This window comes from Molothrus aeneus, chromosome 1, assembly GCF_037042795.1.
Source record: "Molothrus aeneus isolate 106 chromosome 1, BPBGC_Maene_1.0, whole genome shotgun sequence".
NCBI lineage: Eukaryota > Metazoa > Chordata > Aves > Passeriformes > Icteridae > Molothrus > Molothrus aeneus.
In genome coordinates, this window is record NC_089646.1 from 97,058,547 (window position 1) to 97,071,042 (window position 12,496).

Below are 12,496 nucleotides of genomic sequence, written 5' to 3' on the forward strand. Positions count from 1 at the left end.
CTTCTAATTTGGTGACTAAGAGCAACCTACTATTTATTACTCAATCAAGACTGACTGGCAGGTACAATTTTCTCTTCGGATAGGTGTATTAGAGTATAAACTGAAGCACCCAGAAAATAATTCCACTTAGTATGTGGAAACATGGAAAAATTAGCAATTATTAACAAATGGAGTGAAAATTTCCAAGAGATAGGATTCTTTCATTCTATGGCCGAGGCATGACAAAAAAAAGACAGAAACAAACAAACAATAAGATTATGACTTTGAAGGTTGATATGGGTCAAAACAAGACTATCAAAGTGACACAATGTTCATTTTTATTAGACTTCCTAATGTGACATCAAATTGTTTTTTTTCTAAGAAACAGCACTTCAGCAAGGCATGAAATCCTCACAGCTTAGTTTATTAGGAGGCAACAAAGGAATTCCAATCTGCTACAAGAAAGTTTCAGCCTATAAGCACAGCCAGTGCAGTACAAAATTGTGTCATATGAATTTTAATGTGACACAAGTATGAAAGATTCCAAAAGAACAAAGGCAGCACAGTCCTGTTCCACACTACACAAATGACCTATTCTGATCTGTACAGCACACCACATTACAATCAAATTTATTTCAAAGAAGGGTCACACAGATCAAATGTAATGGCTGCTAGAATGAGTATTTCCTTTATGTAGTATTAGAGAAAAGCAAAATATCAAACAATGTGGGAATGCCAGGGCACTGAAAAGAAAGGCATATTTAGGCTGCAGGGAAACAGATTTTATAAAGATATTTTAACTACAATCATCCTCAATGACTACAGTTTCTAAGTCTCAAAGACACCGTGATACCTTGATGAAGACATGACGAATACACATGATCTTGCCTACTGCATAGCCTTGAACGTATATTCAACATTTCAAGGAACCAGAGAAAAATTTCATGTACAGTTCATGACTAATGAAAGTAAGGAGACAGACTAAGTGTTCAGACTGGCTGGATGTCTCTTTGTGGCCTGACATCTCCATGGCAGAAACCATGATACTCCCAGAGTCAGAATACAACAACAGAGAGGCTGGTAAACCTCCTCAGCTAACTATCCAATCTTGCAACAAAAGCAACTTTAGCATCATAAAGGTATCAAAACAATGAGATCTTCTTGAAAACACTGGACTGTCAGAAGAATATACCATCCATTTTACTTATTAGTGAATTTCTGTAAACAAGCACATAAGGATTACAGTGAAAAGCAGGCAAAATAAAAGTTAATGATCAAGTATCACTAAACAAAAAGTAAGGACAAATTCTTGTAGTTCTCCTTGCCATGTATTTCCATAATTTAGGCATCATTTTTGTCTTCAAATCACTTTTCTGAACAGAATCAATTACTGATGGGAAACCAGCCTGAGTCGTCACTTCATGAATACAATGAATAGAATTTGAAGGTATGTGGGGAATAGGCAGAAAGGGTAACAAGTACTTAAAGCAAGGTATAGATGTAAAACAGCAGAAGTAAACATCCTTCTTCTTAAAAAAAAAATCGTGAAGATTTCTATTTTACAATTAGATGAAGATTTACTACTTGGGTTTCTGTAAATTAAATTCTTAAAGAAGTAAATTCTACCAGAAAGGTCTCCCCAAATGAAAGCTTGTTGTTGTGGGTTTTTTTGAATAAAATATAAATATACTATTGAAGTATCTTCAATTTGATTCCTAGCCAGGGCTCCTTCAGTCACAAAACAAAACAGAATAAAAGCTGAATTGGAATAATTTCCATAACAAATTGGCTACCAGCCTAAAGGTTAGAATTAGTTTTATTGCCCAAGTCTAGCACTAAAATTGGTATTAGACACCTCAGCTCTCCAAGTTTTAATCAATCTGCTTTTCAGGAGACTTTGAAATATTCAAAGAATGTAGACTATTATGCCCAAAAAAACCTACCCAGTAACTTCCAGTGTGTAAGAATGAAACATAACATAGCAAGAGATAAAATTCTATTGTCATGGTTAAAAATTATCTTAGCTTTAGTTTCCAGAACCTATAGCTCTCTTCCCTCTTCTCAGTATTTTTGGAGGTTAAAAATATTCATTTGCTAGCAGACATTTATATCCCTGAAAACTGATGTATTCACCTACATAATGATGGCTCCAGTGTAAGTCATTAAGGTTTGGACTTGGAGACAGACATAAAGGAAAAAAAGACACACTTTTAATGTTTCACTGGGTGAATAAAAATTGCATTAATTTAGATATTCAGTCACAAGAATCCAATTAGCTATGGATATATACACACATATTCATACCTTTCAACCATCACATTCATTTGAATTTTGATGCTATTTTCTATAAAATATAATCTCTTTTAAATTGTATTTAATAGATTTATTCAGATGTGCATTTCCATATGTCATATTTAAGCTTATACTACCACCTGCCTGAGGCTGTATAGTCTGAATTGTCACCCTCACACACTTCAGTAGGAGAAAAACCTCCACAGACACCATATAAACTATTTCCCTTCTGCCTAGTGTAGAGGTACCACAATCGTTATAACCATGGAAAGCATCTATGCAAAAAAAAGTTTTATGTTTCTCCCTTAAAAAAATCAGATAACATCTCCAAAACAAAATATTCAAGCTACATAAGACATTCTGCAATGAAATATCACTCTCTTCACAATTTTTTTACACAGGTCAGCAAGTGTCATCCAAGATTACTGCGATACGAACTCTACATTTGTTGCACGTATGACATAAACATAGATATATAAAAGTATCTGCAGACATTGAGATATGCATATACATAATTTCACACTTAAAGGACACTTGAGATGGCTTCAAAGCCAGATTTGCAAAGCAAATAGATTAACTCTTCTTCCAAATACTAACATCAAGGTGATGGGATACCATCATCTCTCTGCTTTGTGTTGGGCCCATCCAATAACACTGCTGAGCAGGGGAAAAACCGATGAGCAAAGGTTAAGCAGAGGACTGCCAGAAACAAACTGAGGCTTAGAAATTGCTTCTTCAGATAAGATTAATGCTTGACTGATGCACAGAGTGACTTTGGGGCTGCAAAATCATTAAGAGCATCCATTCTCTTTGAATTTACACCATCTCTCAAACATTTGTAGTTGAGGCTATTAAGGGATTGGACCAAACTTTCCTGTGCTCTTTTGAAATTAACAGCCCTGCCAAGTCACCAAAGTGCTCCAAAGGTCAATTCATGATTAGTCTCCCACCATCCTGCACACTGTGTCTGCAAGCAATGCACAGCATCTGGGGGGGGAAGGGAGAGAGGGGGAGGAGGAGATAAATATTAGCACTGTGATAAGCTCACAGAGCACGACTTGGAGGAGGGCAGACTTCACATGGTCCCTGCTGTTATGTTTCAGGGGAAGCAAGGATCACCTCCCTGGAAGGCAGAGCTGGTAGAGACCCTGCACTTTTCTGCACACCTGAAGGAAAACTGGAAGAGTGAACACAAAGAACCTCAGACCTCCTCCCAGCCTCAGGCCAACAGGCACTTGGACCTTACGGGATTACTAGCAACATCAGTAGATGTGCAAGCAAGCAGTCCTGTTCGCTCACAAAGGGTAGGAGACGGCCCAAACCGATGATTCCCCACACCGACTGAAGTTTAGAAAATCCAGACCTCTGCACACACTCTGCTCCAACTTCACTGCCTTTTCAAGATCTGCTGCACCCCTTCAGGGAAAGTGCCCATGGCCAATCTGATAGTACACGCGGTGTCGCTGAGCATCCCGGTGGGCACTGCGAAGAGCCACCCCCACCTAAGAGACTGCCTCTAGTTTTAATCAGTGTCAGCCTCTGTTGTATCTGCCTTTAGGTTCATGAGGCTGTCACCCCGCTGCCTCCCGGTCCATCCCCGGTGCGCTGCAGGCTCCCATTCCCCAGTCCCCCGTGCCCTAGGGCAGAGCACCATCACACCTCCAACCCTGCTTTTCTCTGTTACTCCGGTATCAGCAGAGTGTTTTCTGACCCTGCCCTGATTGAAAACATCCCCCTCCGAAATGGGAGCGATAGAGAAAGAGAGAATCTGTACACAAAGTTTACCGCTCCTGCTTGCGCCTTTCTCTCCCCATCCAAGCCCTTGCCGGAGGCAGCAAGGCGAGGGACCGGGGAGCGCAGGGACGGCCAAAGAGGAGTGCCAGCCCTGGGCTGGGGGACTCGAGGAGCACAGGGGCACGGGGCGCAGCTTTCCGCGGACAGTGACCCTGGCGGGCGATCGCTGAGAGGGAAGGGAGGAGCGGCGCCTTCCCAGAGAGGGGAGCAGCCGGCTCTCTCCGAGGCGCAATGGCAGCGCTCCCCCACGGACCCCTCCGGAGCCGGGAGCGAAGTCCAAGCCCCAGCAGCAGCACCGGCGGTAGCAGCACCAGAGGCAGCGGCAGCAGCCCCAGCGGCAGCAGCCCCAGCGGCAGCAGCCCCAGCAGCAGCAGGTCGCCGCGCCCCACGCTGGCAGCCCCGGCCCGGGGCACCACCGCCCCCCAGACCGGCGAGGCGATGCCCAGCGCCTCGCCCCCACCCCGGGCAGGGCCGGCGAAGGGAAAAAGAACTCACCCCCAGCTTCCTGCTGCGGATTTTTACGTAGCCCTGCTTGACTATATCGTTAAAGTTGGAGGCCATGGCAAGCGCTGCCTGCTTCCTCCCGTCCGCGCCCGGAGTCCTCCGCCGCCGCCGCTGCCGTCGCCTCCTCCTCCTCCTTCTCTCCCGGGCCCTCCCGGGTGCCGCCGGCCGCTGGCTCCAGAGGCGCTTCTGGCATCCAGGCAGCGGCAGCCGCCGCGCTCCGCTCCGCCCGCGCCCCGCTCCGCCCGCGGCCGCTCCGCTCCGCTCCGCTCCGCACCGCCCCGCCGGGCGGGTGGCGGCCGCTCCGCCCCGCTCCGCTCCCCGCCGCCCCTCGCTGCCCCGCTCCGCCGCCGCCGCCCCTCGCCCAGCTCCGCTCCGCTCCGCCCGGCGGCGGCTTGGCGGCTGCCCGCGCCCAGGGCCGGGAGCGGGGCGGGGCGGAGCGGGGACACCGCCCCCGGCGCCGCGGCCGCGGAGCCGCCCCCAGCGCCGGCACTGCCCGCCGCCGGGGCCCCGGGGAGGGGCGCGGGGCGCCTCGGCCCGGCAGAGCCTGGGTATGGCACGGGGAGCACGGAGGGTGCTCTCCTCGGGCGCCCCGGTGTTGCCCACTTTTCTCCAGGCTGGCGGGTGGCTGCGGCCGCGGCATCCCGGCTTCGGCGACAGATCCCTTCGGGAACACGGCCCGGGAGGGCATCTTTCAGCCTCGTGCATTCGGGAAGCCGCGTAGACAGACTCCTATCAGGAAACGCGGAACTGTTGTGTGTCAGTGCAACAAACTTAATGAAACAATATCTAAGCTACAGAAGTGAAGGAAGGAAAAAAAAAAAACAAAAAAAAAAACAAAGGCACAAATCCATCTGAAGTTGAAAAATTAGTTGTCACGCACAGGCTCTCCTCAGTGATGACCATGTGTTTAATTACTGCTCAATGTCGTGGTCCTAGCAGAAGAATGACTTCTGAAGAAAATATAATAATATAATGTTTAGGAGACATTAGAAAAGGAAAGAAACCCGAGGAAATTGTGTTTGATTTAGTTGCACATAAAGTAGAAATGGACAAGAATGGATCCAAGCTGCTTGAGAAAGACAAACTACAGATATATGGGATTGACGAGATAGTGCATGACTATTGTTACATAAAATTGTGCTCAATAAACGCCTTCCATGGAAAATGTTTGATTGGTATGATAAGCTTAACGAAAGCTTAATGTGCTCTTTTGCTAGATATCTACATTCTACTGCACCGATGCCCTGAAGTTTTCTGAAACAGGAATTTGCAGTATGTGGTGTGCTGCAGGCTGGGGTGATAGAGCATAATTCTGTAGTTGAAAGTTTGTTAGATTTATTTCTGATTTTCAAAATCAACAGACAACATTAAAGATTAGCCTTGCAGCAAATAGGAAAGATACAATCTAGAAAAATTATTACAGTGCTTGGGTGATGGAATTATAAGGAAAAACGTTGTAACTTTATAAAACTACCTGGTTTAGACCTAAAAAGAGCTGTGTCCAGCTCTTGAGTCCTTAGCATAGAAAAGACATGGACCTGTTAGACAGGGACCAGAGGAGGGCCATGAACACAATCAGCGGGATGGAAAATCTCTCCTATGAGGAAAGGCTGAGACAGTTGGGATAAGAGAAGGCTGTTCAGCCTGGATAAGAGAAGGCTTCAGGGTGACCTAGTAGTACTCTTCCAGTACCTAAAGGATACTACTGAGTACAAAATTATTTTTGCTTGTCCACTATCAACTGGGTACAGTATCCCATTTAAAAATAACAAAACAAAACAGAATCTTAGCATCATGATCTTGCATCTTCATTGACTGCTTTTAGATTTACGTGCAAGTCTAATGAGTGTGAAAATTACAAGACTATGCCAAGAGAATTCCCTTTCCCTAGAATTACCCTTATTATTTGTTTTTTCCTTAATTTAATAGCAATTAGTGAAGCATATGGAAGTTTACCTATCCATTTATTTTCTAGCAACTCCGTTCCCAATTATGCAAATTCTGAAATAACTACTAGGAATAGAGACTCTGCATTATTTTTATCCAAACAAAAACTTCTATATAATTATGCATTTTTAAATAGAAGATAAGGTCATCTGAAGGAATAGAGAAAAATTACTTAGCCTATATATAATTGTGGTTTCCTTGGTGTTTCTAGTGACATGTCAAAAGGATGAGTTTGAACTACTTTTGGGCAGAATATTACTTCCTCCTTAATTTCTTTTTTAAAGATATGTCAAGTCAGAATATTCTGTGATTTTTAGGGAGAAAACTGGGTTATGCCTATGAGAGAATTCTTTCAAGACACCTTACCACATATTAAACAAAAGCTTTGTTCAAGATGAGACTAGTGATTGTTTAAAGTACAGAAAGCTCTTGAAGGATCAAAAAGGAGAGGAACATTTCCTTTCAATTGCCAACCAGAAAAGTATATAATCCTATTCAATTAACTGACAAAAAGACATTTTCCTTACAGATTAACCCTGAATGATTTGTAAGTTTGTAGAACTGGTTTCACATGCAGTCCCTGCCCCCTCTTCAGCACCTCTCAGCTACACAAAAATGGATTTGTAGGATCTGAGAAAAATGATATGTGTTCTCAAACAGAGATAGAACTAATGCAATCTTTTTATTTTTTTTTCTAATATGATTGCTCTGTTTGTCATTCAGAAAGAGCAGCAGTTTCAGATCACACAGCATTTCTGGGCACTCTTTAGTTTTCCAATTTCTGCAGTAAGGAGACAGCAGAATCTGTGTCACCTCCCTAACATGCAGGTCTTGTCAGAACTCTACAGTGGAAAATTTCTTGCCAATGAAATTGAAGACAGTGCTACATTTCCAAAGGTAATCATCCATTTATTCTTAAGTATATTGTTTTATCATATAACAAAACTGGAAAATTGTTTTGATTTATAATAATCATATAGCTAATAGTAATTTTCAACAGATTTTTCTCCAATTATTTATTATTTTTTCTGTATTTTTCTTTAAAATCCATGTATGAATTGTTATGCATTGTTATTACTTGTTTTATTACAACAAAATACAACAAAAATACAATAAAGGGTAAGGAAAATATGTGTAAAAACGAAGCATTTTCATTCCACAGTCTCCAGAGTGTAAATTAGCTAGCCTGAGCTTATAAAATCATCAGTCTGATATTTATTTTCAGCTGCTTTGTATAGCACCAGACAGAATAATCAAATATTCATTTGCATATGAGTCCCATAGGCAGCTTGGGGCACAAATCCATAGCAAGGCCACTCTGAATCACAGGAATACAAACTGTCTTGTTACTTCTCCACAAAAACACTTTTGTGTTCACATGACATGCATACATTGTATTTGCTGAGAAAGTCACAACTTACAAAGGAAGATTCCTCAAAGCAGTCTGCCAATGCTCTGTCTCTTCAGAAATCTCAGGAAGTCAAATGGTCTCAGAAACTCAACAGGTACAAACTCAGTGGGCAGTGTCGGGGAAGACAGAGTATGATTCCTTCTGAGGAATACATGGCCATGAATAAATGCCTTATATATTTGCAAAAATATGATGATTTTATCCATGGCTGCTCGTGTGAAATCATCATTTGGAAAGGGAAATGATTCAGCAGGTAATCAAGTCACAAATTATTTCAAGCAGAGAAGTTAATTTCTGATCTACCTAACATAAGTGCAATCAAATCTAATACTATTTTGGACAGACAATATGTATTGCTGTTTGCCTCTGACAGAATAATTAATTTGAATGAAGTTATCTTCACTTGTGCTTACTTGACAAAATGAACACATTTAGGCAGTATATATTTTAAATCTGAAATTATATGTCCACTGTTTGTGGATGATTCACATTCATGAATAATTTTCCAGTGATGGTTTTCATTGTTTGAAGCTTCTAGCCAGGGTGGACTTTTGCCACACTTGTCAAAGAGGAGCACAGAAAGGTCCTCTCAATCTCTAGCTGTTTCTCCCTCTACTTCCCTGACCAAATACCAGCTGAGACTAAAGGAAAAACTCTGGTTAAAAGTTTATCAGAGAATGGCAGTTAGTATTTATTCAAGACACCTGATAAAAAGCATGTTCTTACCTAAAGGCTGTTTCCAATCTAAAATAAACAGTCATTTTTATTATGATAATAGAAATTTGCATAGGCAATGCCAAGAAAGAAACATTAGCTAATGTATTATTAATGTGTTGAAAGCATACCTTCAGCTAGGCTTCAGACAATTATTTTGCTCCAACCATAAATCACATACTAACCAGAGTCCTTTGTGAACTAGCATGAAATATAAATCATGTAGATAGACAATATTAAAAAACTATTGTTTTCCATGGGCATTGTAAAAAGCAAAGCCATTAGTTCCTGCATGAAACCACATACATATTTATTACTGGCTTTCTATCCAGTCCAATTGTTCCTGGTTTTTTATCCCCCAACTATAGGGTAGATATCTAGGTTTGTACCTTACCCTGTTGCTCCCAACCAGAAAGGTAAATTTTAAAAAGTGTCATCTCCTTGTTTATAAAGTGACATATTATAGCTGATTAGTCTAGTTTTGGAGATCAGCAAAGGGAATATTTTCACCTCTGCTTTTCTGTCAGAGACAAAATCTCTGCTCCTCCAAGACTCTGACTTTGGACACAAATCATAATTTTTGCTTTTGTCACTTTGCCCCAAACCAAGAAGTACTGTGGGTGTGACTGGGGGCCCCTGTGACTGTGTAGGCAAACTATCTTTATCTTGGCAGATGTGCTCTCTCAGAGGTAACTCCACCAGCCAGAGGCATTCCCCCAGATATCTGCCTCAGTCTGGTTTTAGAGAGCAAAACCCTGCAGCAGTGATATAGAGAAATTTGTATGCTGACTTTATCATAAAGGGCTTAGGCTGAAATATTTGACCATGAAGTGTAATTATCCAAGAGAAAGGTGCTGAGTTTCTGCTTGTGGAGAAATAATGTTTCAAATTAAGGCAGTTAAATCTTAGGCAACCCATTAGACCTAATCCCCTTGCAAGCAAATATAGCTATAAAAACATTAATTTTCTGACTGGCTTCTGCCAATTTCTAAACATGAAACATGGTGAATAGCACATACGCTTTCTATTTAAAATAATATGTTTGGTATTTTACCTAAAATGCTCCAATAATCTTCAGACAGAGCTCCATGAAAACTTTTAGGAAATGAAATCCCATATTGTGTAAAAAGTACTATTTTCCATTATAATTATCTTAAAAGACTTGAAGGTTAAAACTTAGTGCACTTAAGACTTAAGACAAACTTGAATTCTAATTCATCCAAGTTTTCTAGCATGTCTGCCATGGGAAGTCCTGCATTAAAAAATACTCCACCTATTTACTACCTTTCTTTTTGTTTTGTATGGGTTCTAGTCTATAAATAGTCAGAGTTACTGTCTGTTAATGAAAAGAACTGCAGTGGATCAAAAGCTACCAAATACATTCTAAGCATGTTCGCTTCCTACCTGTCTCATAAGGAAGTTATTATATTTGATTTTCCTATCTGGTTTTCCACTAATTCCATCCTCTCAGGTAGCATTTCAACCTGGTCTTCTGATAGAGTCTTCAAAAAGATACATTTCATTGCAAGCTTAACCTTGTGATATTGAGAATTAATGTAGAAAAGGGGTCTATTCACTTTATATTTCTTTTAATAGAAAGAACAATCTTTTAAAAATGTGTGTACAGAAATATGCACAAGGGGAAAAAAAACCAGCCTACACCAAAAAATGTGGAAATAAAAAAGTAGGATAGAAATGTTAGTGGAAAAACCTTAAGAATGAGAAGAAAAGGGAGTGACACAAGGAAGTGTCTCGGTGCCAAATTTCACAGTCGAAGTCTTCCAAAACACAAGTGGAAGCTAGGACAGTATATCTCAGAATATTTTTGTCTTAGAGTTGACCCATCCGTTTCCCTTCTTACCCATTTGTGTGAGAGAAGACAGCAAGGGCCTGAGAAAATAGGAGGAAGATAGATCTGACTTAAATTCAAAAGAGACTTCAGCTTGACCTAACAAAAAGAGAGGTGGAATCTAGCCAAAATTCTAAGCAACAAAATGTGACTATTCTTTAATATAGCCTTCATCACAAATTTTGTTGCCTTATTCTTTTTCTGTGTTTTTGCTGTATTGTTGCAACTCCGTGTTTTAAGGAAATTGTTCTTATAGCCTTCAATTTTGTCTATTGAGAAGGCTGACTTTGGTGGTGATATGCAAACTAATGTATTGCATTATGACAGCTGTGGTGGGTCTTTTGTTAAAACACAGGACTTCAAATGTTTTATTATCCAGCTTTTACCCCTAGTGCTCCAAAATATCCAAACATTGCCTCCTTTTGTAACTCTCGACCAGCTGGGAGGTGCCGGTGTGGAGATCTGAGAGAAATAAATTAACCAGAGTTGTGTAGGAAAGGTTTGGATGTGCAGGAAGGTCCTGGGAACCATGTCTAAGTAGGGACCATCCTTGAGAACATGCACAGGATCCTTGTGCAGCTTGACACAGCCTTGCAGGCTGACCAGTCTGGTGGGAGTAAGAAAAATTGAAAGGTGGGTAGTAGCTTAGATATTCTGTGAAAACTGATGTCAGGTGAAGAACACAGACTGTGACTTGTCCTGTCAGTAAGGGAAGGCAAATAAATGTTCAACTATCACATATTCAGCATTGCTGTTATCTTCCAGTCAATCCTTTTGATCATACTTCTGGACTATATACAGTGTGAGTTTCCTATGTCCAGATGCTGCAGGAGACAGTGGGCAAGATGTAATTACTGAGGCCAGGATGTCCAATAGAGGAGAAAAATCACAGATTTCTAGCAGTTCAGAGTTCACTGGTTTTGTTCACTAAATGGTTTATTTAAAATCTACCTGCACTGATACCAGCCCCTAACACTGCAAGCAGCCCCTGCAGCTAAGAAAGGCGTCAGGATGCATTGCTTTTCCAGGTATTCACAGCCTTCACTAGTTCAAAGAGTGGTCTTGGTGGATATCACATATTTCAGAATATTGCAGTATTAGTGGCAGTGGAGGAGGCAAATCTCTGCCTCAGCTTCACACCTCACATTATTTACGTTACCACAAAATGTACTGAAGCTTTTGGGAGCAGGATGAGACACCTCCTTCAGCGGAGTGTACAAATGTTTGTTGGTCTGAGAACGTCCTGGGTAACCATACCAAAACCTGTGCATACTCCACTGTTGTATGAATGCATCTGGATTGACTCTAGGAAATAGATGTCAGATTTGCAGAGACATTCTGTGGTTGCTGTCAGTAACTTTTGCAGGAAAAGACTGGGACTCACAGAAGTATGAGATCATAGGGAGGTCTTACTTTTGTGGGAATGGCCCAGGATTATAATCTGGGGATTATACAGCATTTACATAATCCTGAACATGGCTGTGCCTTCAAATCCAGAGAGAAACCAAGCATCACTCTTTTGAAATCTGCAGAAATCATGATTGCAGTCTGCATTTTCCCTGGGCTGACACTGGCTTGTTCGGCTCTGCACAACCCCAGCAATTCCAGCTTGGGTCCTTTGCGTGGGTAGGTGGGGAGTGGCAGGAGGGAAAATCTATTTCAGTCTTCACAGCCATGTGCTTTGCCACTGGAAGTGGAGCTGTTTTTAATGTGTTACCAAATCGTCATCATCACCCTCCATTGCCTGCAATATCAGGTAGAGGAGGCGGTAGGCACTCCTTCAGGGAATGCACAGTGTAAAACATAAATATTTCCCTGTTTATCTTCAATCACATATGTGTATGATTTCACCACTTCATCTTACCTGAATACTTTTGCAGAATGGTTGAATATTAACATCACAGACTTTCTGTAACTCTTTAGAAGTACTATGACATTGTGTACATGGCTAATTCCCAATCCTTTATCCTTTAAGGTTAACACTTATTATTATTTTATTGTAGTTA

General features: G+C 41.5%; 1 protein-coding gene across 1 annotated transcript in view; it reads right to left on the reverse strand.

The window, feature by feature from the left end:
- The window catches only part of DOK6 (docking protein 6), a 240,258-nt gene extending 235,483 nt beyond the window's left edge, over positions 1–4,775 (reverse strand). The window contains exon 1 of the mRNA XM_066546168.1: positions 4,561–4,775. Coding sequence (XP_066402265.1) covers positions 4,561–4,626 — 66 coding nt within the window. The 5' untranslated portion in view covers positions 4,627–4,775. The remainder of the gene's footprint in view (positions 1–4,560) is intronic.
- Positions 4,776–12,496: the final 7,721 nt, after the last annotated feature.